This window comes from Citrus sinensis, chromosome 2 (assembly GCF_022201045.2).
Source record: "Citrus sinensis cultivar Valencia sweet orange chromosome 2, DVS_A1.0, whole genome shotgun sequence".
Classification (NCBI taxonomy): domain Eukaryota; kingdom Viridiplantae; phylum Streptophyta; class Magnoliopsida; order Sapindales; family Rutaceae; genus Citrus; species Citrus sinensis.
In genome coordinates, this window is record NC_068557.1 from 10,769,673 (window position 1) to 10,795,273 (window position 25,601).

The 25,601-nt window shown below is 33.2% G+C and overlaps 3 protein-coding genes across 3 annotated transcripts; all 3 read right to left on the reverse strand.

The window, feature by feature from the left end:
• Positions 1-3,706: 3,706 nt before the first annotated feature.
• LOC102609537 (cytosolic Fe-S cluster assembly factor NBP35) lies at positions 3,707-8,836 on the reverse strand. Its single transcript, XM_006469915.3, has 4 exons — positions 8,439-8,836; positions 7,252-7,355; positions 7,036-7,137; positions 3,707-4,887 (listed from the first exon to the last, which is right to left on the reverse strand). Exons 2-4 carry the CDS (start codon positions 7,286-7,288, stop codon positions 3,959-3,961), a joined length of 1,068 nt encoding a protein of 355 aa, XP_006469978.1. The 5' UTR covers positions 7,289-7,355; positions 8,439-8,836; the 3' UTR covers positions 3,707-3,958.
• Positions 8,837-11,533: 2,697 nt separating this feature from the next.
• On the reverse strand, positions 11,534-14,692 carry LOC102609065 (F-box protein SKIP14). Its single transcript, XM_006469913.4, has 2 exons — positions 13,375-14,692; positions 11,534-12,643 (listed from the first exon to the last, which is right to left on the reverse strand). The coding sequence occupies exons 1-2, from the start codon at positions 14,200-14,202 to the stop codon at positions 12,083-12,085; spliced, it is 1,389 nt and encodes a 462-aa protein (XP_006469976.1). The 5' UTR covers positions 14,203-14,692; the 3' UTR covers positions 11,534-12,082.
• A 2,483-nt stretch (positions 14,693-17,175) lies between these two features.
• Positions 17,176-23,987, reverse strand: LOC102608770 (glucose-6-phosphate 1-dehydrogenase, cytoplasmic isoform). Its single transcript, XM_006469912.4, has 16 exons — positions 23,825-23,987; positions 23,223-23,406; positions 22,895-22,980; positions 22,429-22,492; positions 22,152-22,338; positions 21,473-21,630; positions 21,326-21,394; positions 21,036-21,094; positions 20,776-20,812; positions 20,462-20,533; positions 19,969-20,116; positions 19,634-19,729; positions 19,050-19,120; positions 17,928-18,043; positions 17,683-17,728; positions 17,176-17,604 (listed from the first exon to the last, which is right to left on the reverse strand). The coding sequence occupies exons 2-16, from the start codon at positions 23,394-23,396 to the stop codon at positions 17,437-17,439; spliced, it is 1,551 nt and encodes a 516-aa protein (XP_006469975.1). The 5' UTR covers positions 23,397-23,406; positions 23,825-23,987; the 3' UTR covers positions 17,176-17,436.
• Between the last annotated feature and the right edge of the window lie 1,614 nt (positions 23,988-25,601).

Sequence of the window (25,601 nt, forward strand, 5' to 3'; positions counted from 1 at the left end):
ATGGCTTTTTTTGGCTGAATGGTGGTATAATACTTCTTATCATTTGTCGACTTAAATGACATCGTTTAAAGTTACTTAGTGTAGGCCACCTCCTTCACATATTATTTATATTCCTGGTAAGTCTAGTATGGCGGCTATTTATTTGAGCTTAAGGGATAAAGATGCTATGATATGTCCATTAAAAGCCAATTTGGCGGATGCTCAAGCTCGAATGAAACTGTAATCCAATAAGAAGAAGTTTGAGAGGAAATTTGATGTGAGAGATATGGTATTTCTCCAATTAAGCTTGTCAATGTACAGCAATCGAAATTTGTCTCCGAGATTTTATGGGCCTTATAAGGTAATTAAAATGATTGGACAGGTTGCTCATGAGTTAAAACTGGCTGAAGATTTAAAATTCATCCTATTTTTCATGTTACAGAGCTATCAACAATGCAGGAAGATGGGCGTCTACAATTAGCACTTGTTTTTATTTCGACAAGAGAGTAGTCAAGCGAAACAATCGTCCATTGGTGCAATTGTTTGTTCATTAGTTCAACTCCTTTCTTGAAGATACGACTCAGGAGGGTGCATTTAAGTTACAGGAGAAGTTTCCTTTGTTCAAGCCTTGAGGTCAAGACATTTTTCAAGGGGCAGGGAATGTAATGACAATTTTATTTTTGAAAAATATTTTATTTTGGGTTATTTTAGGATTGTTTTTATTTCCTATTTTAAGGTGTTTAAATTGCTTTTTTGATTATTTAGATTTGTGTGTAGTGCTTCATTTCGTCAATTGTGGCTTAGTCATTGTTAGGCTCTTTGGCTTGCTTATAAAGAGCATTAGGTTGTTGTGATAGGGGCATCAAAGAAGCTATCAATAAAATCATATTTTTAGTCAAAATCAGTGTTTCTTCTTCCTAGCTATTTCAGGGATTGGTGTTGGTGGCTTGGAGCAGTGTTGCAGCGGCTTCTTTAGATTGTGTGATGTGTTAGGGTTGTTTTTGTGTTTTGAGAGTGTGGGATATGTCATGTGTATAAGTTTGTGATATATGTGTGTGAGTGTGACTGTGTTTTTTTTTTTTTTAAGTGTTAGGGTCAGGTCAGGTAAATAAGGTTCAAACTCTGACCTAAATTTGATCGGACCTTAATATTTAAAGCTCAACCCTGCCCTTGATCCTTAAATTCAGGTGAAAGTTTGAAATTTTCAGGCTGAGTCAATCGGACCAAAATCGGATTGGTTTTTTTTTTCCATTTTTTTGCCATCCCTACCTTATAGTATAAAATCTTGAATGAACAGTGTAGTTTCTCTTTAGACCTTCTATTACTTACTTTTGTTGCTAAAGCAAAGCAATTGAAAATAACACAATCCCTACTGAAAGATTAATCAAAATTTAGATAATTAAGAAACATTGAAATTTAAAGCAAACAAAGAACACTTAAACTCACATGTATGTTGTTTTATTCCAAAAGATCATCTTTAAAGCTTTTATTGTAAGTTGAAATTTTTTCAGCTTGGGCTCCTATCCAGTTACCATATCAGTAATAGCTTTGATAAGAAATGGAACTGGAGAACGAAACTCAACCACAACTGATCTAGCACTTAGTTTTAATGTGACCAAAAATTTAAGTTTAGATAGTTCATGAGCTTCGCAAAAGAGAAGTTGGAGTGAAACAAAACTTTGTATCCATCATATGCAAAACGGTTACACTTTTGTTTTAGTCCCTCTGCCTCCCACTTTCCACTAAATTTTGTCTTATTGATTGATTACAGATTGTTTTTAATTTCCATTTTCATAGCAACAAGAAACTTATGCAGCAGATACGGATTATTCTGTGGACAAAATGAGTGAAAAAGGAATAAGAAAATTAAAATTTTAAAAAAAAAGTAGGGACTATTAAACAAAAGTTAATAATATGTAGAAAATATAATTTTTGAATAATAATTCTAATAAGATTATTAAAGACATAATAGATTTTTCATCATACAAATAAAAAATTATATGAACATCACTTCTAAAGTACAGTAGTTAGTGTTTACCAAACACTTTAATACTGTATTTTAAAAGCTACAACTATCCAACTTTAACCCCAAACAAGACCTTAAACAGTCAAATGAAAAGTGTTACTACTCTTGGTAGATCTCCAACACTACATTTTATAGACCTATTAGAAACATGTTTTTGTCTTGATAAAGACACATTTATCATCTTCGTAAGCTCAATATCTATGTGAGATATATCAAATTTTATTTTACACATATAATTCAGGAAAGAAGTTGATAAGAAAACTAGTTCATATATTTGTTTCTACTAAAATTCTAAAGAATCCAAAGAAACTTTAATGTATCTTGTAAAGTTAATCGAGCATTCGAGCTGTACTTTTATTAATGAGAAAATTAACTAGTTTATAATTCAGAAATTTTTTGGAGATTTTAGATGTTGGGAAAATCTCTTATGAACAACAGGAATCTAGGGTTGATAAAATAAATTATATTTACATAAAAGCCATAAGTATATGCCTCACAGGCTCACAGGGCGCTCTTATCCTTGCAACCGTTGGACACCTGAAAGGTAGGGGTGTCAAAAAAGCCTGCCCGGACCGGACCTGGCCAATATGCACATAAAAACTGGACCTGGGTTTAAAATTCTCAAACCCGGACATTTCCGGGCCCAGGTCCGGGTTCAACACAAAAAACCCAAAACCCGAACTGGACCCAGTTTTTTTAATAAATTTTAAAAAAATAAATATATTATATATAAATATATAATTATGAATTTATGATATGTTGGATGTTATTTAAATTTATTGTGTGATTATTGTGTTGTTGAATTTAATTTATTTATTTTATATATAGATTGAATGAGTTTAAGTTAGAAATTGGATGAATTTAGGTATTAGAAAGTAGATTGAAATAATTTTTATTTATCATTTGTGCAAAATTTACATTGTTAGTGTGTTATATATTTGTATTTGACTATTTTCTTTTTTAAAGTTTGAGATTGAATGAGTTTATTTGATTATTTTCTTTTTTAAAATTTACATTGTTAGAGAAATAAAAGAAAAAATTGAAGTTATCACATGCGGATTTAGAAAGCCCGGATCAAAACCCGAACCTGGAAGGTGCCGGGCTCAAGCCCGGACCGCACCCGAAAATATCGGATTTTAACCCAGGTCCGGTCTTGCATTTCTCTCATCCGGTCCGGTCTCGGGCAACACCAAAACCCGGACCGGACCCAGATTTTGTCAAGCCTACTAAAAGGAGAGGAGGCTTCATCAAGAGGACGACGGTATGAATTCAAAGATTTTTTTTTTTTTTCACGAAAGGATGTTATCTGAGCTAATAAATGCCTACGGAGATAGTTAATTTAACCATATTAGTTATTTATTGATTAAAAAAAAAAGTCATTTACATTATCCTTCGAATGTTTTGATATCATGGTCGCTCTGTCATGGGGTTACAAAATTCCGATCACCCGAATGAATGAAAATTTGAGACTCAAATCATGAGGATCAATTTTTAGCAATACGTAATGTCCATGCTGGTAAGACAAAGCATCCTCAAATTAAATTTTTTTAAGAAATTATGTAACATCTCCGTACACACCGATGATTTGCTTGACCATGATCCATCAACTCATCAATGGTTAGTATTATTAGAGGGAACTGTTATTTCATCCTCCTACAAGATCGATAGAATGTTGAATGTCATATTTATAAACATTCATCATCAAACTTATAATAAAAATATTATTGATATTATAACATTATTGAATTCAACGATGTGGATAGTAACAAGGCACACATGGAAGTGCTGCCAAAGTAACAGAGTTGTAATGAAGCTATTTAAAAACATTGGGAGATCTGAGTAAATCAAGTGAGACTATAGTTAATTTAAGATTAAACGAAAATGAAATGAAGGTAAACAAAAATTCGACCCACCGAGATGATGAGAAGAAGATGATCAGCAATGCACCATAAGCTATTCGTTCATGGCAGTTTCTTCAGTCCACTGATTTGCTGCCAGTAAATTCTTGACGATACTCTTCAACGCAGGGGCGCTTACCCAACATTTCTGATCAACAAAACAAGATCTTCCTTCTTCAGCTGCCTTGCAGAGCTGTGGATCCAATGGTACCTTTCCAAGGAAGGGTACATCCATCTCCGTGCACATTTTTGCTGCACCACCACCGCTTGAATCAAATACTTCACTGATGGCAAACAGATCTAGCAGTTCTGGTGCTTTTTCTCGCATGCATTCTAAGACTTTCTCTGTGACATCAATCTGCTCACCAGTCCCAGTTCCCCTAATGAATCTGAAATCCACTAATGACTGACACAAGCCACTCATGTTCTCAACGACACCAAGAACCGGGACTCCAACTTTCTTGCAAAAATTTACTTCTTTCCTAACATCAATCAGAGAAACTTGTTGCGGAGTAGTAACAATTATAGCACCATCTATTCCGGTAGCCTGGAGGAATTGGACAATGGAGATGTGTTCATCTGAGGTCCCTGGTGGTGCATCAACCACCAGAAAATCGATATCTCCCCAATAAACATCCTTTAGGAATTGTTTGATTAGCCCGTTCTTGCGAGGTCCCCTCCATATGACAGCTTCATCTGGGTTGGGGAGCATGAAGCCAATGGACATTACCCCAAGGTTGGATTCAACATAGACAGGAGACCACCCAAGGTTGCTTTGGTGAATGTCTTGACCCTCTAGCCCAAGCATCTTTGGGATGCTGGGGCCACAAATGTCAATGTCCAGGAGACCTACTTGGAAATCCATAGCCGCTAGTGCATATGAGAGCTGGGCAGAGAATGTGCTTTTTCCAACTCCACCCTTACCCGATAAAACCAGTATCTTATGCTTAACAGTAGCCATTCGTTCAGCAATAGCAACCAAGTCTGCAGAAAACATATATAAATTACTGAAAGAAACAAGGGATCGTTGAAACACATAAAATGGTCAATTCATAACATGCATGAACAAATGTTACGCATATATATAAGGCATAACAAAACGCTGATTAAGTACATATGAGACTTAGTTCAGCTTTCAATTGAGCATCGAAGAACAGCAATGGCAAAAGGAACGTGATTGTGTTCAAGTTCTGGACATTTCCTATCACAGCTAACATTTCATGGCAACAATATCCACAAGATCTCTATTAAATATGATAGAACAGTTGAGCTCAATCAAACAGGATTATACAAATAAAGGTTTTAACTGCAAATTCATCTTCAAAAATCCTTACAAGGAGGAAATCATATAGTACGAGAAAAAAGTAAAATATAATCCTGCTTTTACCACGACATGTACTATATTCCTTCTGACTCAGGATAATAACTAATTACTTTGTTCAGCAATGAAACTTAGCCTAAATAAGTACCACAGTTATGCAAAAAGTGTAGAAACTAAAAAGTGCACATTGTTCGGAAAAGCTCAAAAAAAAAAGGTCTTTAATCTGTTTTTCTTTTGTTTCACAACAATCAGCAACAAAGTGTGAAAATTTCAGATAATGAAATAATAACCAAGTATCAGAAAACAGAGATCAAGGAATATCTTAATTTATGGCATCCGACAAAATCAAATACAAGGTTTAGAAAAGACTGAAGAACCTTCTCTAAACCACAGTAAGAACCTATGACATGTTTCAAGCCCAATCAACTGTGAATTATCTAATGGCAACACATTGAGCAGAGACTTATACAGATAAATTGTCACACACTTGAAGCCTCTATCATAACAGATTACATTTGCCATTTTACCATATTGGAAGGCAGAAAGAAAACAAGTCCTAATTTTATTAGAACTAACCTTTGAATTATTCCAAATTTGTCTGCCTATCCTAATTTCAGAAAACATAGACTCTTCACAAGTTTTTATTCACATGCCTTTTAACCTGATGTTGCTCTTCAAAAAAAAAAAAAAAAAAAAAACCTGATGTTGAAGCTTCCAATATAAATCCATATGATCAAGTAACTCTCATGTTCACATTAGAAATCAAGTAATCCATTATCATTTAGAGACACAAGTATCGAGTTTTAAACAAACATGTACGAGGCGAAACTTCTCACAGACACATGAATACAAATCGAAAATTAAGATTTAAGCAAGAGCCATTGCATTCATCCCAATTTTTCTTTTAAAGAAGACTAGTGAGAGGATCTTCTTGTAACAAAATATAGAAGAATATAGATAAAAGCATAGATGAAGCAGAATTATTTATACAAGACTAACAAATTAGATAAACACTACAAGAGATAAGACTTCTAAAATAATAGACAATTTTTTAAAATAAATGATTAAAGAATCGTCTCATTCAGACTAGTAAATCACAAAGCAAACAGTCCTAATATTTCTGGATTGCCCATAGCCTTAAATTGCAACAAGCGCAAGCATCATCATCAAGCTATGCTCAACAATAATTTTACATAATACAATCATAAAAGAGGAACAAACAAAAAAAATGAAAATTTTCATAACATCTGAATTATATGCCCCTTCAATATTATATTGAAATTAAATCCACCAATTGCCCAGGAATCTCATCATGTCTGATAATAGGTTCCATCTTATTCATCAGCACGATATTATAAGAATGGTGTGTACACGACAATGCTATGCAAAATATAACAAAACACTCCATCGAAGGACATGAAGTGACTCCACGATATTACTTGAGAAAAAATGGCACACGATCAGCAGATTCAGTCCTAACCCTTTTAGTTTCTAACTATGCTCTTACAAAAAATAAGAAATAACCAGAGGTTAAAAGTTGAGCTCGAACAAGAAATCCTTTAATAAGAACCACCTTGTGCCATGATATTCACACAATTTATCACCAATTGATTGATTTTGAACTAGGCTATCATTACACTAGATTCATCCAAAAATGAAACTCAGTTTAAATGAGATAAAACATAATATGGCTATATAAATTTGCAAAACCTTACTATCCAAAATAACCATAAATAATCAAAATTCCTGACTAGCTATAAATAAAACATGTACACATTGCAGAGAAAAAAAGAAAGATAAGAAATATAAACCAGGGTCAGGGCCTTTTGGGGCGGTAGCACAAGCTTCTTGATTAGGGCATCCTTGGCAATCATCAGATTTTCCTGCAGACTCTGATTGAGGACCAGGGCAATCTAAGAAATAACAAAACAAAAACAAACAAAATAAGAAAACTGAACAAAAAAACAAAGGAATTTCAGGAACTTCAAACAACTGTAACAGAGCAATCAATCAACTCCGAAACTCACGTTCATTAGCATTTTCTGGAATTTCTCCATTCTCCATTGGTGGCTTCTCTTATAATAGTAGTTCTTCTGCTTCTTAGTATGTGAATGAAAGCAAAGGAGGAGAGCTATAAACAGAGAAAAATAAACAAGATCAAAATGAGACAAGACTGCAGAATAACACAAAAACCACATATCTGTTTTTTTTTATATCCCCTGCTCTTGACTATTAAAGTAAATCATTCCATGCATGAAATATGCTAAACCTAAATAATTAGTAAAAAGAAACTAAAAAATTCAGAAAAACAACATGGGCACCTTTATTTTGTTTCCAAATACAAAAAAAAAATACCCCCCCCCCCCCGCCCACCCACCCAGTTCATCAAACACCTTAAAATTCAATACCCTAACTTTTAGAAAACAGCTACTTAACTAAAACAAGGCCCCCCTTCGTCTTCAAGCTATGCTTAAAAATCTAAAGCTGAGTATCAATCATAAGAAGTTCAACTTTTAACATAATAATTGATATATGTGCCAAGCGACTAGCCAATAATTATGTGAGTTTTTAAAGAAACAGAATTAAAAGATAAAAATAAAAATAAAAGCATTAAGCATGTGATTTGAGCATAGAGAAACAGAGGGAGGTCTTAGAAAACTAACCAGCAGACTGGATTACTGTTTGAGTTTTCGAATTGGGTTTAGTTCCTTTTTGTACTTGTCTTGAAGTCGGCAAATTAATTAGGGTTGTCAAATTGCGGGCTTGGACTTTTAATATTTTTAATAAATTTTTATATTTATTTCTTTTTTATTAGGTGAGAATCCACCAAATCTCATTAAATAATAATAATAATGTATATATAAGTAAAAAAATTTGCTTAATTTTAATGACAAACAGAGAAAGTGCCTACCAAATAAAAATCTGCAAATTACAAGTGATAAAACACCATAAACTAGCTAAATGATAAATATCCTTTAATAATTTTTAAAAGAATTTGTAGTTGAAACTGATACACAATGCTTCTTCTTCATTATCCACTTTCTACGGAAACAATGAAACATTCTTCTTCTTCTTCTTCTTCTTCTTCTTCACTCTCTCTCTCTCTGTCTCTCGATTCTTACACAAAACTACTCTCCATTACAACATCAAGTCATCAACAATGGCTTCAGTAATCTCAGAATTTCTACAATAATTAAAGAAAATCAAAGCTTACTTGGGATGGAGTTGGTGATGGTTTGCTGTTGGTTCGCGTGCGCTGCTGGTGCTGCTGGGTTCAGGTCGCGTTGGAGCTGAGATAGCTGCTGCTGCGTCGCGCGTGTTCGATTGGCTGCAGCTACGTCGCACGGTGGTGCTGGTGGGTGTGGGTCACTGTTGCGTCGCCCGTTTGGTGCTGCACTACTGCTGGGTTGCTGGCTCTGCTGCGTCGCGCGTGAACGGTGGATCGCTGCTGAAGGTGGTGGCTCCTTAATTCGGTGTTAGGGTGGGGCAATAAACGTCGGCTGTTGGCTGCCGGAGGAGAGTGAAGTGAGAAGCTGATGGAGCAGCTGGGGAAGCGGAGATAAATTTAGGGATTTTTAGGTTTTGGGAATTTGCCAATTTGGTTTGGTTTTTTTGTTAATTATAATTCATTTTGTTATATATATATGCATTATGTTATAAAGCAAGGCCCTTGACTAGGCCTAATGTGTATGGGTTTTACAAAGTGAAAGTCTTTTGTCCATAATTTTAAGCCATTGGCTGGGCTTAAAGCCCGCTAGGCCTAATGTGTATGGGTTTTACAAAGTGAAAGTCTTTTGTCCATAATTTTAAGCCACTGGTTTTGCCAATCCCAAAATAAATAGGGATATATCAAAATTTCGACCAGGGTTTGGGTCGGGATTGGAGTTCGGTTCAAGTTCAGCCTTCTCCGTACCGGATCCGGATATGAATCTTTTTGCACCTGGAGCCGGTGCGGGTTAACCCGGATACGGTTTCCGAATTCCGGGTTTTGACCCGGATAAGTAAATCAAGTTTAAAGAAATCTAAAAAAATCAAAATAAAAACAGATGGATTCTAAATTTCAATGTTTCTAAGCGATAAAATGTGGATTCGTTTTAAATATTATTTTTAATGGTAACAACTCTACACATTTTGAAGACAGCATTTCGAATCTATTCAGAGCATCTCTAAACAACTCTTCAAATAAGATTCTACTTCTTATTTGAAGAGCCATATCAATATTAAATACTCCAAAAGATACGTTAATTTAGATTTTTCAAATAAGATTTGTTTCTCACTCTTCAATATTACTGAGTGAGTTTCTCCCTTTTTTATTAATATTTTATTATTATTTATTGAAAAGATAAGACTGTAATAATTATTATTTATATTTCTTTTAAAAAATATAATAACAATTCAATTTAAAAGTGAAAAAGATTTGATTAAAATAATATTAATTTATTCTTATTTAGTGAATCTTTTGGAGGAGATTATATTTTTTTATACACTTATTTATCACATCAGTAAATAAATTAAAATTAAAAAAATAAAATTTAAAGACCATTTTGGAGATGCTATATCAGCAACAAAAATATTTCAAAGCTTGAATAACATAACGATGCATTAATTACATATGTATAACAAAGCCGAAACTCATGATTCACGGCTTCAGTATTCACGAACTTCTAGGGTCAGCGTCTGCAAAGCAACAACCGGTGAAGGCGAGCTAGTTACTTCTAACCGTATCAGAGCTGGTTACTGGTCGTGACAGCGGCTGATGATAATGAACACAGAGTCATAGCTGCGGTCACCTTCGCCGTATCGGTGCTGCTTTCTCCACAAGTCTCTGATGATGATGAAGATGGCATTTCCAACGGTATCACAGCTCGACAAACGACGGATGATGATGATGATGATGAATAGAGCCGCGAAAGGAAATGCTTGGCTATGGTTTTTGGCGGGCGCGGGTGTGATCTCTGTCTTGTGATGTGAAACTAGGGGACTCGTCTTTTTTTTTTTAAATGTTTCTAATTATATTAAAAATAATTAAAAAATTATGATTAAAATAAGATATCTGGGTCTGGGTTGTGGTCCACAAATTACCGGTCAATTATGAATTTACAATTAAAATTAATGGCAAACGTCTTCTTTATTTTCTATGTTTTTCTTTTTTAATCCTGTAATTTTTTTTCTAAATGTAATCAAAATTTATTCAGGTAGGGATATTTTCACCCCTATTTAAAATATATATATTTACTAAAAGTCACATTCTTTTTTAAAATTTTATAAAATTTTAAATGGGGAAAAATTTTGAAAATTAAGTATTGAGATCCTTCTCACAACTACTAAATTTAATATAATAAATAGCATAAATTTCATATCTAATAAATTTAAGATATCATACCACAAATATTTTTTGTTTAGTTTAATGATCATATTAATGAGGATTTAATTAGTTAAATATTCAAACTTATTCTTAATTTGAAATTATTCAAAAAAATAATGTGAATTTTTTGTAATTAATTTCCTAAAATAGTGTATGTTTGCACAATTTGAGGAGTGGAAATATCATCATCTAACGAATTTTTTTGTGCCTGAGGCATCTAAGTGATAAGCAAATAAAATTTAATTTAGACTTTTAAGTTTTAAAAAGAAAACGATTTAATTTTTCCAATTTCAGTCATCTCTTCATTTATTTAATTTACAAGAAATTATCTCTCAATCACTTCTTCTTTGTCGCGATTACAAGTAGCCACTAAATTTTCGAATAATATCACTTAATTACCTCAACTTTTAATTTGATATTAATGAGCCACTTGACCGAATAATTTTGAAGCTGTATTATCTGATTTTGGACTAAAATGGACAAAATAATGCTTACCGGCATGCTATGGAATGGGACGCACGGGGTTAATATATGCCCCTCAGAGCTTCACTTCCATAGTGAGTGTGGTGGCCTAAACAAGGACTTCTGCGTTTAGAGAGACAAAACCTTAACCGATTAAAGCCATTTTTAATAAATTTACCGTATATTGTGAAAGGATATTGCCCAATTGGTCCAATCACAATGAAGGAGGCTCTACAATAGATATGGTAAAAACAGAAAATTATTCTAAACTTACAATTGCATTTCTAGCATATGAAATCCTCTTTCTTTTTTTTCTTTTTTTTTTCATTTTCACAGCCACCAATCATGAGTCAAGAAGCTCATGAGACATTTAAGTAATGACATTCGCATATGCATTTTACATATGAAAAAATCATAACTTCAGAAGAAACTAAACGTGAAGGCTGCCTTATAAAGGAGATCATATAAGAAAATAACAATAATAATAATAACAAGGAACACATTATTAATCATTATAAAGTTAAGAAATTAGTCACTCCAACTCCCACCACCACCAAATATAATAATAACAACATTAAAAAATGTGACTAAAAAGTACAATCCTGAAAAAATAACATATACTTCCAGTTGCATCATTACATAGCATAACAACATAGCATCGATACTCCTGCTTCCCGCCACTTAGCAGCAATTGTTATTCGGCATCCAACTTCCAAGCAACCTGAATTATGAACAGCAGACTGTCCTCTGTTCGTTCAATGCAAAACATCCTCTCATAATAGTCTCATCAATCTATACTTGTACATATCCCTTTTCTTCAATCCTTGTACTTTTTCCCCTCTCTCTCTCTCTTTTTTTTTCTCCCTTTTTTGATCTTTTAGACCCAAAGTAATGTATCGACCAGACAAAACAGTGACAGCAGCACTGCAGCAGTAATGAGTTTCCCTGCTTGACATCTTTACACTAGATCAATGGTTGTATTTACTATTTGCACATATTATCCCGAAGGCAAATCATGCATATCACGGCTACTAGCCACACAGACAAATCTCATACCTTGTGCCTTGACAAAGAAAGGTGCATTTAGATGATGAAGCACCCATTAGTTCCATCTTCTCTTCACAAATTAGGAGCTCCTTGAAACAATCCAAGCAAAAAAAATCCAGAGAAAACGTCTCCACAAAATCACAGTCCTGAAAACAACACCCACATTTAAAACAGCGTGGTATACAGAGTCTGCAAGACCGGCACAACTGAGCAGTATCGGGTTTTGCCCGGCAACTCTCTGCTGGGCAATCATAAACTAGTCCCAGCTTTTGGCATTTAGGGCATGCATCAATGTCAATTGCACGATCATCATCACATGGAAGATAGAACTGTCCCCAACAAAAATACTGTGGTACACAGGTTTTCTGCTGCATATTGTCATCTGCACCAAGCAAGGACTTCAACTCTTCAAATTGCTTTCTTGTTACATCGAAAAGGCCACCAATTCTCAAACACTTTATTCCTGGGAAGCCAACAGAATTGAAGGCTCTCAAACTGCCCAAAATTCCCTCAACGGTGAGTCTAGAACAGCCAGGCACGCAAAGCTGCACACAAAATCCGAATTGTAAGCTCATCACACTACAGAGCATATAACTCAGGAAGTACGGAACTACAAAACCAAAATCCGCTGAAAGGCTTGAAAATTTAAAATCTATAAATCCTGACAACTTTCAAACTTCAATCAAGTGAAGAACGAACATGTATTGAAACCAACACTACATTGTACTATGCAAAACACCAACATCAGAAAAGAGGGTATAGTTTAATTGATAACAGTTCAAATCATAGCTTCAATCTTATCCGAGAGCAAGTTTTACATGTCAGGTTATGTGCACAATAGAATAGAATTACACTGTCAAAGGACATCAAGAGACACCACAATTCTGCCTAAGAAAAACTGCAGGGCATCAGTCCAAATCCTTGGATAAAGTAGCTTCAGACTATGCTCTTACAATAAAATAATAAAAAAAAAATCAACTTTACCAACCAGAAAGTTAAAAAAACCAGTTCAAAAGGAAAACCCTATGCTAAGCAATAAGTTACAGCGATATTCGCATCAAACCATTAATCATCACAAATTCATTGGCTTCTAACTAGGTTGTCGTTATACTGGAATAATTCATCCAAATATGAAAAACAAATTTAGTTAAAGTGAGTTAAAAGCAGAATGCGGCCACGCGACTTTCCAGAACATCACAATTCACAATTCACCACACATCCACATCTAATCAAAACGGTAGAATAAGAACACTTTAATGAGGCTGTAAATACTAACCTTTGTCAGCCTTGGATTGCTTTCAAGCACACGCCTCAAACCACCATTTGTGATGCCAGAACACTCTGATAGGCTCAAGCATTGAAGAATTCCTTGAGCCCTGCTAGTTAACTTCACAAGACTATCATCAGTAATCTTCTCGCTCAAAGGCGGCTCAATTTGAATAGTTCTCCATAGCAGGGGATCACTCCTAACTGCATCACGGAAAGATCGACAAACCCTTTCAACTGCAAGGAGGTCTTTCGCCCCAAGATAACCAAGAGCAAAAATCAAAGCATCATGAGGAGCGCCTCCTTCACCGCAACCCAAATCATCTCCCTTATTTTCATTACCAACAACTCCATTATTTACATTACCAGAAGAAGCAAAACCATCATCACAATCTCCATTGCTAATCTCATACTGGCTAAAACTACTGTATATTTCATCATATTTCAATATACCCTTTTCTTTCTGTACCCTCATAGTGCCGTTCCAAACAAAATTGAAACCAGAAAAGTGCTTAAGATCACTAATTTCAAACTCATCCATCTCAAAAAAACACAAATCCTCCAAATCCTTCTCATCAAACACACACAAATCTTTCCAATACTTCTCAAAGCAACCTGTAATGGAATTAAATCTAGACTCTTTTCCCATGTCAAAAGGATCAACAGGCAACTCAATGGCATTATTATTATCATCATCATCAGCAACTTTACAACTACAGGCTTCTTCAAAGTAGCTATTTTTCAATTCAGTGTTTTCCATTCTCTCACAATCCCTATTCCCTGACTCTGACTCCTTATCTAAACTGCTAAAACTCTTTGAATCGCCACAATTCATCATTATATCAAGATAGCTAGCAAATTTAATTAGAGCCGGATATATAAATCACAGAACACTCAAACGTATCAAAAATATTTTCTTTTTTTTTATAAAAAAAAATTAAAAGACAATACCTGAAACTTGTTCCCCCCCAAAAATAAAAAATTACGAACTGGGTTTGGGAAATAAGAGGAAACACGAACTGGGTTTGGGAAAAAAGAGGAGATTGCAGCTTTTGTGTATTTTTTTTTTTTTTTTTGAGAGAGACGAAGATTAATTGGAACAAATAAAACCTAGTAAAAATAAAGAGAGATTTGGGGAAATAATAATGGGATTCTTCTATTTTTTTATTTGTTGAGAGAATGCGTGCATAAATATATATTTATAAGGATTGTGCTTGTGTTGTGTGAGTGGGAAGAAATTGAAGGGGGTTTGGAAGCAGAGACAGAACAGAACTCAAAGTAGTTTCTTTTGTTTAATTAATTACATACGAATGAAAGCGTGTGCTGTGACTGTGAATGTGAATGTGAATGTCCTTTTAAGATAGAATTTAAAACTTACTTATTTATTAAAAAAAAGAAAATTTTGCTTCTGCCCCTCGAATGAAATTGCAATCCAGTGCGATCCGCACAGAGTTTGCTACAGAGATAAAGATTTTACGTGCTAAGAAATATAACGAGAGATTAAAGAGATAATAAATTACTTAAATGAATAAATAATTCTAAGATATGTATATATTTATTTCAAAAAATCGTTGTGTAAGTGTCATTAAATCAAATTTGATTACATATGTTATGCATTCTATTATTATTGGTGCATTCTATAATTTCTCCTCATACACATGTGCATTTATGATAACGTCATATGTAATTTTATTCTTCATTACAACACTAAATAATTTTAAGGAAAAATACCACCGTCCACCTGTTTTTTCTAATTTTTTAAAAAATACACAATTTTTTTTTTGAATCCACCTAAAGTTATATTTTGTTTCACTTTTCCACTTCCGTTTGGAATCTGTTAAGAAAATTAACGGAAACTTTAAAAAATAACCATTTTACCCCCCAAACCGAAAATAATAATTTTACCCTAAAAATTACCAAAAATAATCAGATTAAATCTAAATATTTTTCCCATCGGTCAATAAAGAAATTAATTCCACAACCATCAAATGCAGGTTTTTTTTTTTTAAATATGTCTGTAATTAGAATGTTATAACAATAGTATTAAAAATAGCCAAATCTCGCAAATCATCAATTGAATTTAAGATAAATAGAGTTTTATTATTTATTGAGTTATAATCTCTAGTAATTAAGATATTTTTTGTACTTCATTAACATACCAATAATGATATTCATCATTAAATCTGATTATTTTTTATATTTTTAAGGTGAAATTGTAATTTTCATTTTGGGGGTAAAATGATCTTTTTTTTAAGTTTCTGTTAATTTTCTTAACAGATTCCAAACGGAAGTGGAAAAGTGAAATAAAATGTAACTTTAGGTGGATTCCAGTAAAAAAAAAAAAAGAAAAAGAAATTGTGTATTTTTTAAAAATTAAAAAAAAAAGGTAGACGGTGAATATTTTTCTTAATTTTAAACTTATTTGAAAGTATAGATAGCATGGTATTGTTAAATATTTAATTATGCATCTTAGAATAAATGTCCCGCTAAAATGTATCTCATAAATTTAATCGTAGATAAATTTATGTCATGATGTAAGTGTTGAGGCCAACAAATTTGGGTGCATGCAAAATAAACAAATTAATTAACAAAATGTAATGTCGCAACTGCTTGGGCGGGTGCAACTAATTGATAGCGGTTTGGTGGATTTTCTGCATTGATTACTGATTAGTTTGTTGCAGCTTAATGCCTTTAATTAACCATGATCAAGTACTATCAACTATGTAATGCTTCGAATAGGTACTTTGTGCAATTACCATATATTGACAATCAAAGTAATTATTAGGGATGTGATTTTAGCTGTTGTGCGGAAAATATTTTCTATTAAATAATTTTTTTTTCATATTCGTGTGGAAATTAAAAATATCTTAAGAATAAATATTATATCTTAAAAATATCTATATTAAATATATGTTTATTCTTAAATTATAAAACTTAATATCCTTTTTTGTTTTAATTTATAAAGATATGAATATCAAATAACTATATTTAATATTTTTTTATTTATAAAAACAATCGAGATGCTATTTATATTCAGATATTGAAAAAAAAATTATTCAAAACGTTTGTTTAAAGACCTATTAAACAAATGCTGCCCTAAGTTGACGAATAGAAGAATAAGGAATTTTGACAAGAGTGAGGAAAAAGAGAGGCATATGTGTTGTGGTTGCTAAAGAAAACTTTTAAAGAAAAAGTGTCATTTTCCACGGAAAGTTTTCCACTCCCTCCAAGGTGTTTCTTTTTACAAATATTCTTTTATTTATTTGTCACAACTCACAAACACAATATTCTAGACCATGAGCGTTTGATGTTCTTCCAAGACAAGTTATCAGCGCACAGTTACATGTCCTTTTACCACCACATGGCTCCAAGCCGAAAGAAATAAAAAAAAAAATTGTCAATGTCAAGAAGGCTTCCCTTGGCGTGCGGAACAAGCCGACTTCAGGCAAAAGGAAATGAAGGGTCAAAGAAGTTTTATTGTCGCTGCATTTCTGAGATGCTTCACCTTTCCATTACCTTAGAAAAAATAGGATATTTTGCGGCTAAAATTGGAATTATGGACTTGCTTTTTATTATCTAATAAGTGTTTACTTCTTTGGGAAGTAAATGAATTCATTTAAATAACAACCAAGGCTAAAGCTTTAGAGAAGCTAGCCAGCATAAGAATGACTGAATGTACTCTTTCACCCCAACAATAATGAAGCCATGCGCAAGATCCCATCTGATTAGATTTTGTATAAGCAAGCTGTTATATTACGAAGTCCTGAGAAGTCGTTCGTGAATCATGATTCAGATAGATAGCTGAGCAAGCTTTAGCATAAAAGAGTCACTGCTCGTCACAAATTTTATTGATTTGATTTAAGTACTTATTATGCACAATATTAGGCATATATATTTTGATACACGGCTGAGCACAAGTAGTTTTCTGACACACGAATAAAGCGGGATCGCTGGTAAAAAGGCCATGAAAGCAGGATTACATGGCTGCATTATTGCATTAGAACTCTGGTTCTAATTTAAAAAAAAAAAAAAAAAACAACTTATATGGCATCTTATAAACATTTTCCAAATCCTACAAGGTGGGAGGAATCCATATGTACCCATGTGTCTGAACATAACCAACTTTAGAGAGCAGCTCATCTGCTTCAGCAGGACCTCTGCTGCCTGGTTTATATGGCAATGGCTTCATTTCACCATCATCAATTCTATGCAGAAGAGGTGTGAAAATCTCCCAGGCCGCCTAACAATTGAAACAGTAAGACAATTAATTGTGATTCACTGTGAGGAAGATTCCAACCCAAGTGCATGAAGTTCTTACCTTCAACTCATCTCTGCGAACAAAATGCTGCTGATCACCCCGTATTCTATAACAACAAATCCCAAAATCATCAGTAACAAATGCATGTTCACATAAAGCATTAAACTTGCGAAGTAGGCATGCAAAAAAACCATGTTTTTACTTTTTATATTGAGTATTGACACGTCACATTGAATGCATGAAATTTGAAGTTGTGCCAGAGTCCAATGATAAAATGGCATATTCAGGCATATAAGAGATCATACGTGTCAAGAATAAGACGCTCATAAGCCTCCGGGATGGTAACCCCTTGATACCGTTGCCTGTATGACAAGTCTAGTTCGCTTTGTGCTGTTGACATCTCCAGACCAGGCTGCTTGACCTGCATGGGAGACACAGAGAGAGAGCAGTTCAGTCGGCATGAACTTAAATTGCTTCTGGTTCTTACCAAAAAAGTGTATTCCTTCTGCCTTTCATTCGTAACTATGCATAGCTGAATATCTTCAACCCAATTGGTGAAAGTATCTCTCAAGAAGAATATTTTTTTACAACACCAAACAAAGAGAATATTTTGTTGCAAGGGAACAAGATACTCATTATTATTCAACGATTATTACGCAGAGATTACCCAAATCGACTAGTATTATTCTACAAAAAGCCAAACTCCTGTTCGACATAAAAAGGGAATCTTCTATCACAGCAGAAGTAGGAGCATTGCAACGCCCAATAAACTCTCCAAAGCCTGATTTCTTTTATTTAGAGATGGTACATAAATAAATTTTGCAGAACCTAAAGGAAAAACTAGAACTGATTCAGATCACTATTCTCAAAGTTGATGTAAACCAAATAAGCAAGGAATTTTTTAGCAATTATTCAACAAGATGGTACATAAATAAATTTTGCAGAACCTAAAGGAAAAACTAGAACTGATTCAGATCACTATTCTCAAAGTTGATGTAAACCAAATAAGCAAGGAATTTTTTAAGCAAGTATTCAACAAGATGGTTTCATAAATAATACAGCATTCTGCATGTAATCCTGTTACGTTTGTTGCACATTTAAAGTCTAGTGATTCACTGCAATTTACATACTGACATAGTCATGAATTAACAACTGTAATGAAATTTGGGAACCAGAAGATTATCCAAAATTTGAGATAAGCAGACTGATATAGGTCAAACAACAAAGCAGGAGATAACCACATTTGAACTTATTTTCAGACCAAATCTCATGAGTTGGGAATATGTTAAGCAGCAGCTTTGCAAAAATCCTCAAGAATCTCAATTCAAATTTTAACATTAAAATGCAATATTATATAGAGGACAAATAGTTCAAGAAAAAAAAACTATGGAAACAGCTCTCATAATGATATCATCAGAATTACTCACAGTCAGCTTCATGTACATGGCTTCGGATGGTTGAAGCCGTATTACAAATTCATTTCTCCCCTGCTTTTTACCTGACCAATAAGACAAAATATTTGAGCAACTGATTATGTTCATATATTTGGAGAGAATAAAATAAAGCACAGCAGCATAAAATCATGGAATTGGTAAGCAAAAGGTAATTAATCATGTTGACCCAAGAATAAGCTATTCAACTGATTTCAGTGCTTCGTGTGTTTGCATTAAATGGTTCACTCGCTAAAGAATCAGGCAACCATTTTCACATGCAAAATCCCTATAACAAGAAAACCTCAGCTGACAACTATAACCTGTGTACCTACAGCTGATTTATCTACTGCCTCATGAACTGAATCACAAAAATCCCCACTCAGTCTTCTTACATAAGTGAAAACTGAGTTCTAGGTCATATTTCATAAATTCTGTAACTTTTTCTAATGATTATACAGAATAAGCCAGATAAATTACTACATTTCACAGTCCAGTTTGATATGGAAGACTGTAGCAGTTCTGCAATGGAACAAAAGAAAATTTTCACAAAAAAACTTGACCAGAATTTCGTGCCGTACATTTGAATATATCACCAGGAACATCCTTAAACTGAACACGTATCTCTGCCTTCCTTGAATTTAATGCTTTTCCCGCCTTTAGTATAAAAGGGACACCTGAAAACAAATAAAATAACTAAATTGGCAAAGGCTGTGATAGAGGGGAAAAGAAATAAAAATAAAGATTGTGCATGGATATAGGTCAGCACATTAAGCATAAAAAGAAGACACCCATTAAGATTGAGCCTGTGAGTGAGATAAGAAATCAATTTCCCAATACAAAATTCAGAATTTTTTTCAACAAATTGTAGTAAGCTCAAAATTTAACAAATAAATAAATCAAAAAAGTATAATACCCTCCCATCTTTCATTATGTATGCGCAGAACTGCAGTGGCAAAAGTTGGGGTGTTTGAGTGATCAGGAACTGTTGGATCGTCCCTATAGCCATCATATTGTCCAAGAACAACCTCCTCATCTTTGATTGGGAGTACTGATTGAAGAACCTGAGCTTCTCACACTTATTAGCAAATGTCATGGGAAACGTATGTATGGACTCAGATCATAAAACTCCAAGAATACTTAAAGAAATCTAATGTCAGAGGAGTTACACAACAACCATGACATTCATAGACTCCTTTAATTGGACACAATCAAGAATTCATAAATCCTTCTCATTTGCAAAAGTTTTCCTTATTACTTGTTTCTATAATTGTATCATTGCAAAAGGAGAACAAGAACAAACATGATGAAAATCTTGGTTCAATTAAATGATAGGAAATTCATATTAGGAATATATATAGATGATTAAATTGCATTACTTTTCAGTGACATTTTGAAAAGTTACAGACCTTCACTTTCTCATCACGGATGTGCTCAGGTTTCAAAGAGACAGGCTTCTCCATAGCAACAAGACAAAGAACCTGCAGTTGGCAAAATATCAAAATGTTAATATAATAGGAAAACTTTAAAAAAAGCCTTTCTTTCTCCTTCATGTACAGTGTTGAATAGGTAGAACCCACATAAACTCCTGTTCAGGATATTTGTGAGTATTCTTCTGGATGATCCCACCAAATAGCTTCAAAAATATATTTTAAAATCAATGATGCAAGTATGACTTCTTACCACACAAAACCTTTTTCATATCAGTATTATTTTCTCTCACCTGTAATAGATGATTTTGAATAATATCACGGATAATCCTGCAAAGAATATGGTCATAATTATTAGTAATATAATGCATAATCAGTCATCAATGTCATTAACATTTAACTCAAGGTAGTTTGATATCAGATATTGATGATTCATTCGTCACAATTTGTTTTCCAGTCCAGCAACAAAATAAAAGCACCATATGAATCCAAAGGCATGATTCTTCATTTTGAGGTAGTGCACAAAAAATTGGAACGCATTTGTAAGGCATACCCATATTCATCAAAATATCCTCCACGACCTTCAGTTCCAAAATCTTCTCTGAAGACAATCTGCCAAAAAAACTACAGATTTAACCTTGTAGCATATAATCACTTGGAAATCCACTGCCATGTTTAGGCCAAAATTCCCATTCTTTCATAATCATAGCAAGCACTCACAACATGCCACTACAGCCAAACTCGGAGCGCCTTCAAATAAACCTATTAACAGTTATGTAAACTTACTACCCTAAAACCAGTTAAGTAACTTGCATATATAATCCCTGTCAGTTACATTCTCACCTGTACATTGTCAATGTTGTCACGATTCCAAAGGGGCAAAAACATACGATTTGCAAAGCGTAGTACCAACTGCAATTAACATAGAGATAAGATTAGGTTTAGTCTACCAAACTACATAAACAATAACGAAGCACTTCTCTATCTTACCAAGTTTTGCACCAGTTCCTTTCCCAAATAGTGATCAATACGGTAGATTTGTGGTTCTTCAAACAACTCCCCAATCTGGGCACTAAGTTTCTCAGATGAGTCCAAATCCTTGCCAAATGGCTTCTCAACAACAATACGTGTCCAGCCACCAAGATCAGCTGCAAAAGGTTGGAAAAATACATTACTACAATAAAATGCAAAGCATTTTCAACTCAACAAAAGCTCACTGATTTGAATCAGAACTTCAATACTAGAGTATCAAGAGCTTAATTGTTATTATAAAAGCATAATGCAAAGCCCAGTGAATGTTAGGGCTGATAATTTATTTTCTAATGGACAATAGCCAGTTAAGTACAACTCCCAATCTTTACGTCAAATCTATATCATATGAATAAATACTCATGCAATTTGTTGGATTTGAAGAGCATCCAGCTTTGCTTGATGAGGAACTTAAAGAGTTCTCTTTATCCAGCACGCCCAAACTGAGATTTTCCAACACTAGCAAACATACTCATAGGACTAAGGATTGCAAAAAATTAAACATCATCTTAAATTTTTCTGGTAATTTAAATTTGAGACTACCCTTTGAAGCCATCCTAATATGGCCAGAAAATAAGCAAAACGCAGCCTCACTTGACAATTTCTACATAAAGGCAGTTCCGATTGTCAGAAAACTTACATCTATTCATGCAGCACTTCTTAATCATCCTGGAAACAGATGGATATACAGACGGTGGAAGTGCAAAATAAAAGAGTCTACGAGATGATCCTTCCAAACTGTTTTTTGATGATTCATGTGCAGAAATTTCCTTGTCCAGCAATTGAAAGCCCTCCTCGGTGTCATAAGAACCACTTACATATTTAATCTGCAGAAAATTTTCAATTCAATGACATGTTACTACAGAGTAGCACAACTAAAATGATAAAGAAAACATTTAGGAATGAGACATGCTAACCAGCTGCAAAAACTCTGATACTTGCTCTGATTGTCCCGGTGCGCTTTTGTCATTGATAAGATATCTGCAAGGCGTTGAAATAAATTAATCCCTAACATTTTCTTTGTTCATCAAACAAAAAAATAAGTATGTCATAGAACAATTGAAGTGATCAGATAGCATGTATATACCATACAAAAAGACCTGCAGGGATCTTGAACATAACAGTACAATGTGAAAATGAAAACAAACTTCACAAGAAAATGACGAAGAAGATAAAAATAACAAGCCAATATTTCAACCCACAACTATTTATTTACATTACTACTACAAACTGCAGGAATACATGAACTGCTGAAACAAAGCATACTCTCTACTTTTTATCATTAGACCCATCTAGAAGAAAGAATGTCACACATCTGAGATATAAAATGGGTCAAAAGAAATAATGTTATAAATTTAAAAACAAAAGTGTAGTATCTCTCACCCACGAATGCGATTTCTCAGCTCATCATCCGAAATCTTAGTCCTTGCATAGCCAAATATGTGAACTTCATTTGACTGTAAAAACCCCTGCACATGCCAACACCATCCCAAAATAAACACACCCAGAGAAGACAAAACAGAAACTTTACCATAACAAACCATAGATAATCACCCAGTTAAAACTAATTTTCCTAGGTCAGGCATATATATTGAAAAATAAGCTGAATTAAGCCAGTCCAGAAAGCAACTCAAATGGATATCATCAACACTTTCATTATTAAATGATAACAAATTATATGAAACCTAAAGAGAGAATGATCTGATCAAACCTGCCGATAAAGATTGAAGAGAGCAGGAAAAGTCTTTTTCTTGGCAAGATCTCCAGAAGCACCAAGAACGATAATTGAAAGACATCCAGTTTCAGGCACATTGTCATTGTCTCTTGAGAATGAATCATTCCTCAAACTTGACCTTTTCTCCATTATCCATTGACCTGATCCCATCTCCTACTCTCTATATACCCAAAAAAACAAAGGGTCCTGAATTAACTTTAAGGCGCATGACACCAGAAAATTAAACTTTCCTTAATTATGAGATTAAATTGTTAACAAAAATCATCATAATTGACCAAATTTCCTCGGTTGTATCGCGAAATACATAGTTACAAACAGAAATACAAATCATGCAAACACACAACCACACGAAAAAAAAAATTGAAACAGAGAGAGAGAGAGAGGGAGCGTTTTAAACAAACCAAAAAAATCCAAATTTCCAGATGAGAAATGAACTGACGGATCCAGAATAGCTCAGAATTCAATTAAGGGAAATGATCAAAGTACCAAAACGACAAAAACTAATATGTTGGGCATGAATTGAAATTTAAAAACTGGTTACAGAACTGAAAAAAGATTTCATTATTCATACAACATACCTGTTGAAAACTGAACGAAGAAAGATTGTTGCTGGAGTTGAAAACAAGGATGTTTGATTGCGAGTATTATGTTCCTAAAAGGTTGAATTTTTTTTGTTCTTACAAAAACAGTAAGAATTTGTTTCACCAACTTTTTTGTTATGTCAGCAGCCGTAGTTGACATGGACATTTTCTTTATCCACACTTGCTTTCCCCCTAAACTATAGTTTATTTGCAATTTTTTCCTCAGAAAGTAAAGATTGTCTTGCTGAAGGACTATTTTTTAATCTTTCAGTTTTATGGATACCAAATTATACTCAAATCTGTATAATCGATTTTCTAAATTCACCCAAAATTAATATTTTTATGTAATAAGGATAAAATATATAGAGATATTAGCACAATATAAACATATCTATAACACAAAAAATTTATGTGAAAAATGACAATCCTAATAAAAACTGTTAGTAGTCAAGTAAGATTAGAGAAAATTTCCCAATATCAAAAATTTTTATAGCCACGCCTCTTGTACCAAAATTCCAGTAATATCAATAGAAATTGTCTGTATTTAGAAATTGTTATAATTTTTATAAGTGAACCTAACTGCCTTATTTAGTGATTGATATGACTCCGTCTTAAGTAAGTAAATCATAAAATGAAACTGTTTTTTGCCTAAATAAGAATTTCTCTGAAAATAGTTTAACAAACCTAATAAAATTACAATACAAGTTCTTATCGAAATATTTCCTACAAATATGAGTGTCTTTATGCTGCTTCTCTCTACGCCTCTCTCTTTTTTTGTTTTAATATTGAGTATCTTTAGGATATGAATAAATGAAATTCAAGATGTATTATTTGAATCCCACCTTATATTATTCGTTTATCATCTTATCTTATTTAGTTTTGATATAAAATAGAGGGACCAATGCTATAAATTTCAAATTTATGCATGTACCCTTTTTTTAAGCACTATAAAAAATGTTACAAGTCAATCTTAATAACATTTAATGACTTGTTTAATTTAGCATGAAAAGAAACTCTACAAATTTAGGATGCACGCATATGAGGTTATTTGAAATTTAGATTAATTAAATTTAAATTGAAAAATTATCTCTGCACCCCCTCTCTTTTGTCATACGTACATTTAACTACTACAAAATTTTTTAATATATTATGTACACCACCTTTATTTTTAAATTTGTACACATATGAACTTATTTGAAACTTGGATTAATTAAATTTAAATTAGAAAATTGTCTCTGCACCCCTTCTCTTTTGTCATACGTACATTTAACTACTACAAAAAAATTTTAACATATTCTATACACCACCTTTATTTTTAAATTTGTATTAATCAACCATTTTGATAAAAACAAAGATAGAATATGTTGAGTAATTTAAATAAAATAACTATCTTGCCCCTAAATGAATTAAAAATTATTTCATCCTACAAAATTTAAAAAAAATTAAAAAATATATAATTACAAGAATACCCTTAAATTTAATAAGACAAATAAAATTTAAAATCCAAGATGTTAATTTTTGTAGTTATAATTTTTAAATGAAAATTATTGTAACTATAATTTTTTTCAAAATTGAAAGAAAGCTTTGAATGTTAATTTAATTTGCATTTATAAACTCTTTGCTTCTCTTCGAGGCTCTAACTAAGTTTTGCTTAAGCAAAGATCAGCATGTGCACTCTCCAAAAAAATAATAACTACAAAAAATAAAAATAAAAATAATCATTGAAAATTTATAATTACAAAATTAACATCTTGAATTTTGAGATTTATTTGTC

Excerpts from the sequence above, each read along its gene's own strand:
- LOC102608770 (XM_006469912.4), bottom strand. The coding sequence starts at position 23,396 with ATGGGATCAGGTCAATGGATAATGGAGAAAAGGTCAAGTTTGAGGAAT. Across the intron at positions 22,339-22,428 it reads TATCAGAGTTTTTGCAGCTG|ATTAAATATGTAAGTGGTTC; the intron begins GTTAGCATGTCT and ends AATTTTCTGCAG. Across the intron at positions 18,044-19,049 it reads CCATGTACATGAAGCTGACT|GTCAAGCAGCCTGGTCTGGA; the intron begins GTGAGTAATTCT and ends TCTCCCATGCAG.
- LOC102609537 (XM_006469915.3), bottom strand. The coding sequence starts at position 7,288 with ATGGAGAATGGAGAAATTCCAGAAAATGCTAATGAAC. Across the intron at positions 7,138-7,251 it reads TCCAGAAAATGCTAATGAAC|ATTGCCCTGGTCCTCAATCA; the intron begins GTGAGTTTCGGA and ends GTTATTTCTTAG. Across the intron at positions 4,888-7,035 it reads CCCAAAAGGCCCTGACCCTG|ACTTGGTTGCTATTGCTGAA; the intron begins GTTTATATTTCT and ends TGTTTTCTGCAG.
- LOC102609065 (XM_006469913.4), bottom strand. The coding sequence starts at position 14,202 with ATGATGAATTGTGGCGATTCAAAGAGTTTTAGCAGTTTAGATAAGGAG. Across the intron at positions 12,644-13,374 it reads GCAATCCAAGGCTGACAAAG|CTTTGCGTGCCTGGCTGTTC; the intron begins GTTAGTATTTAC and ends TTTTGTGTGCAG.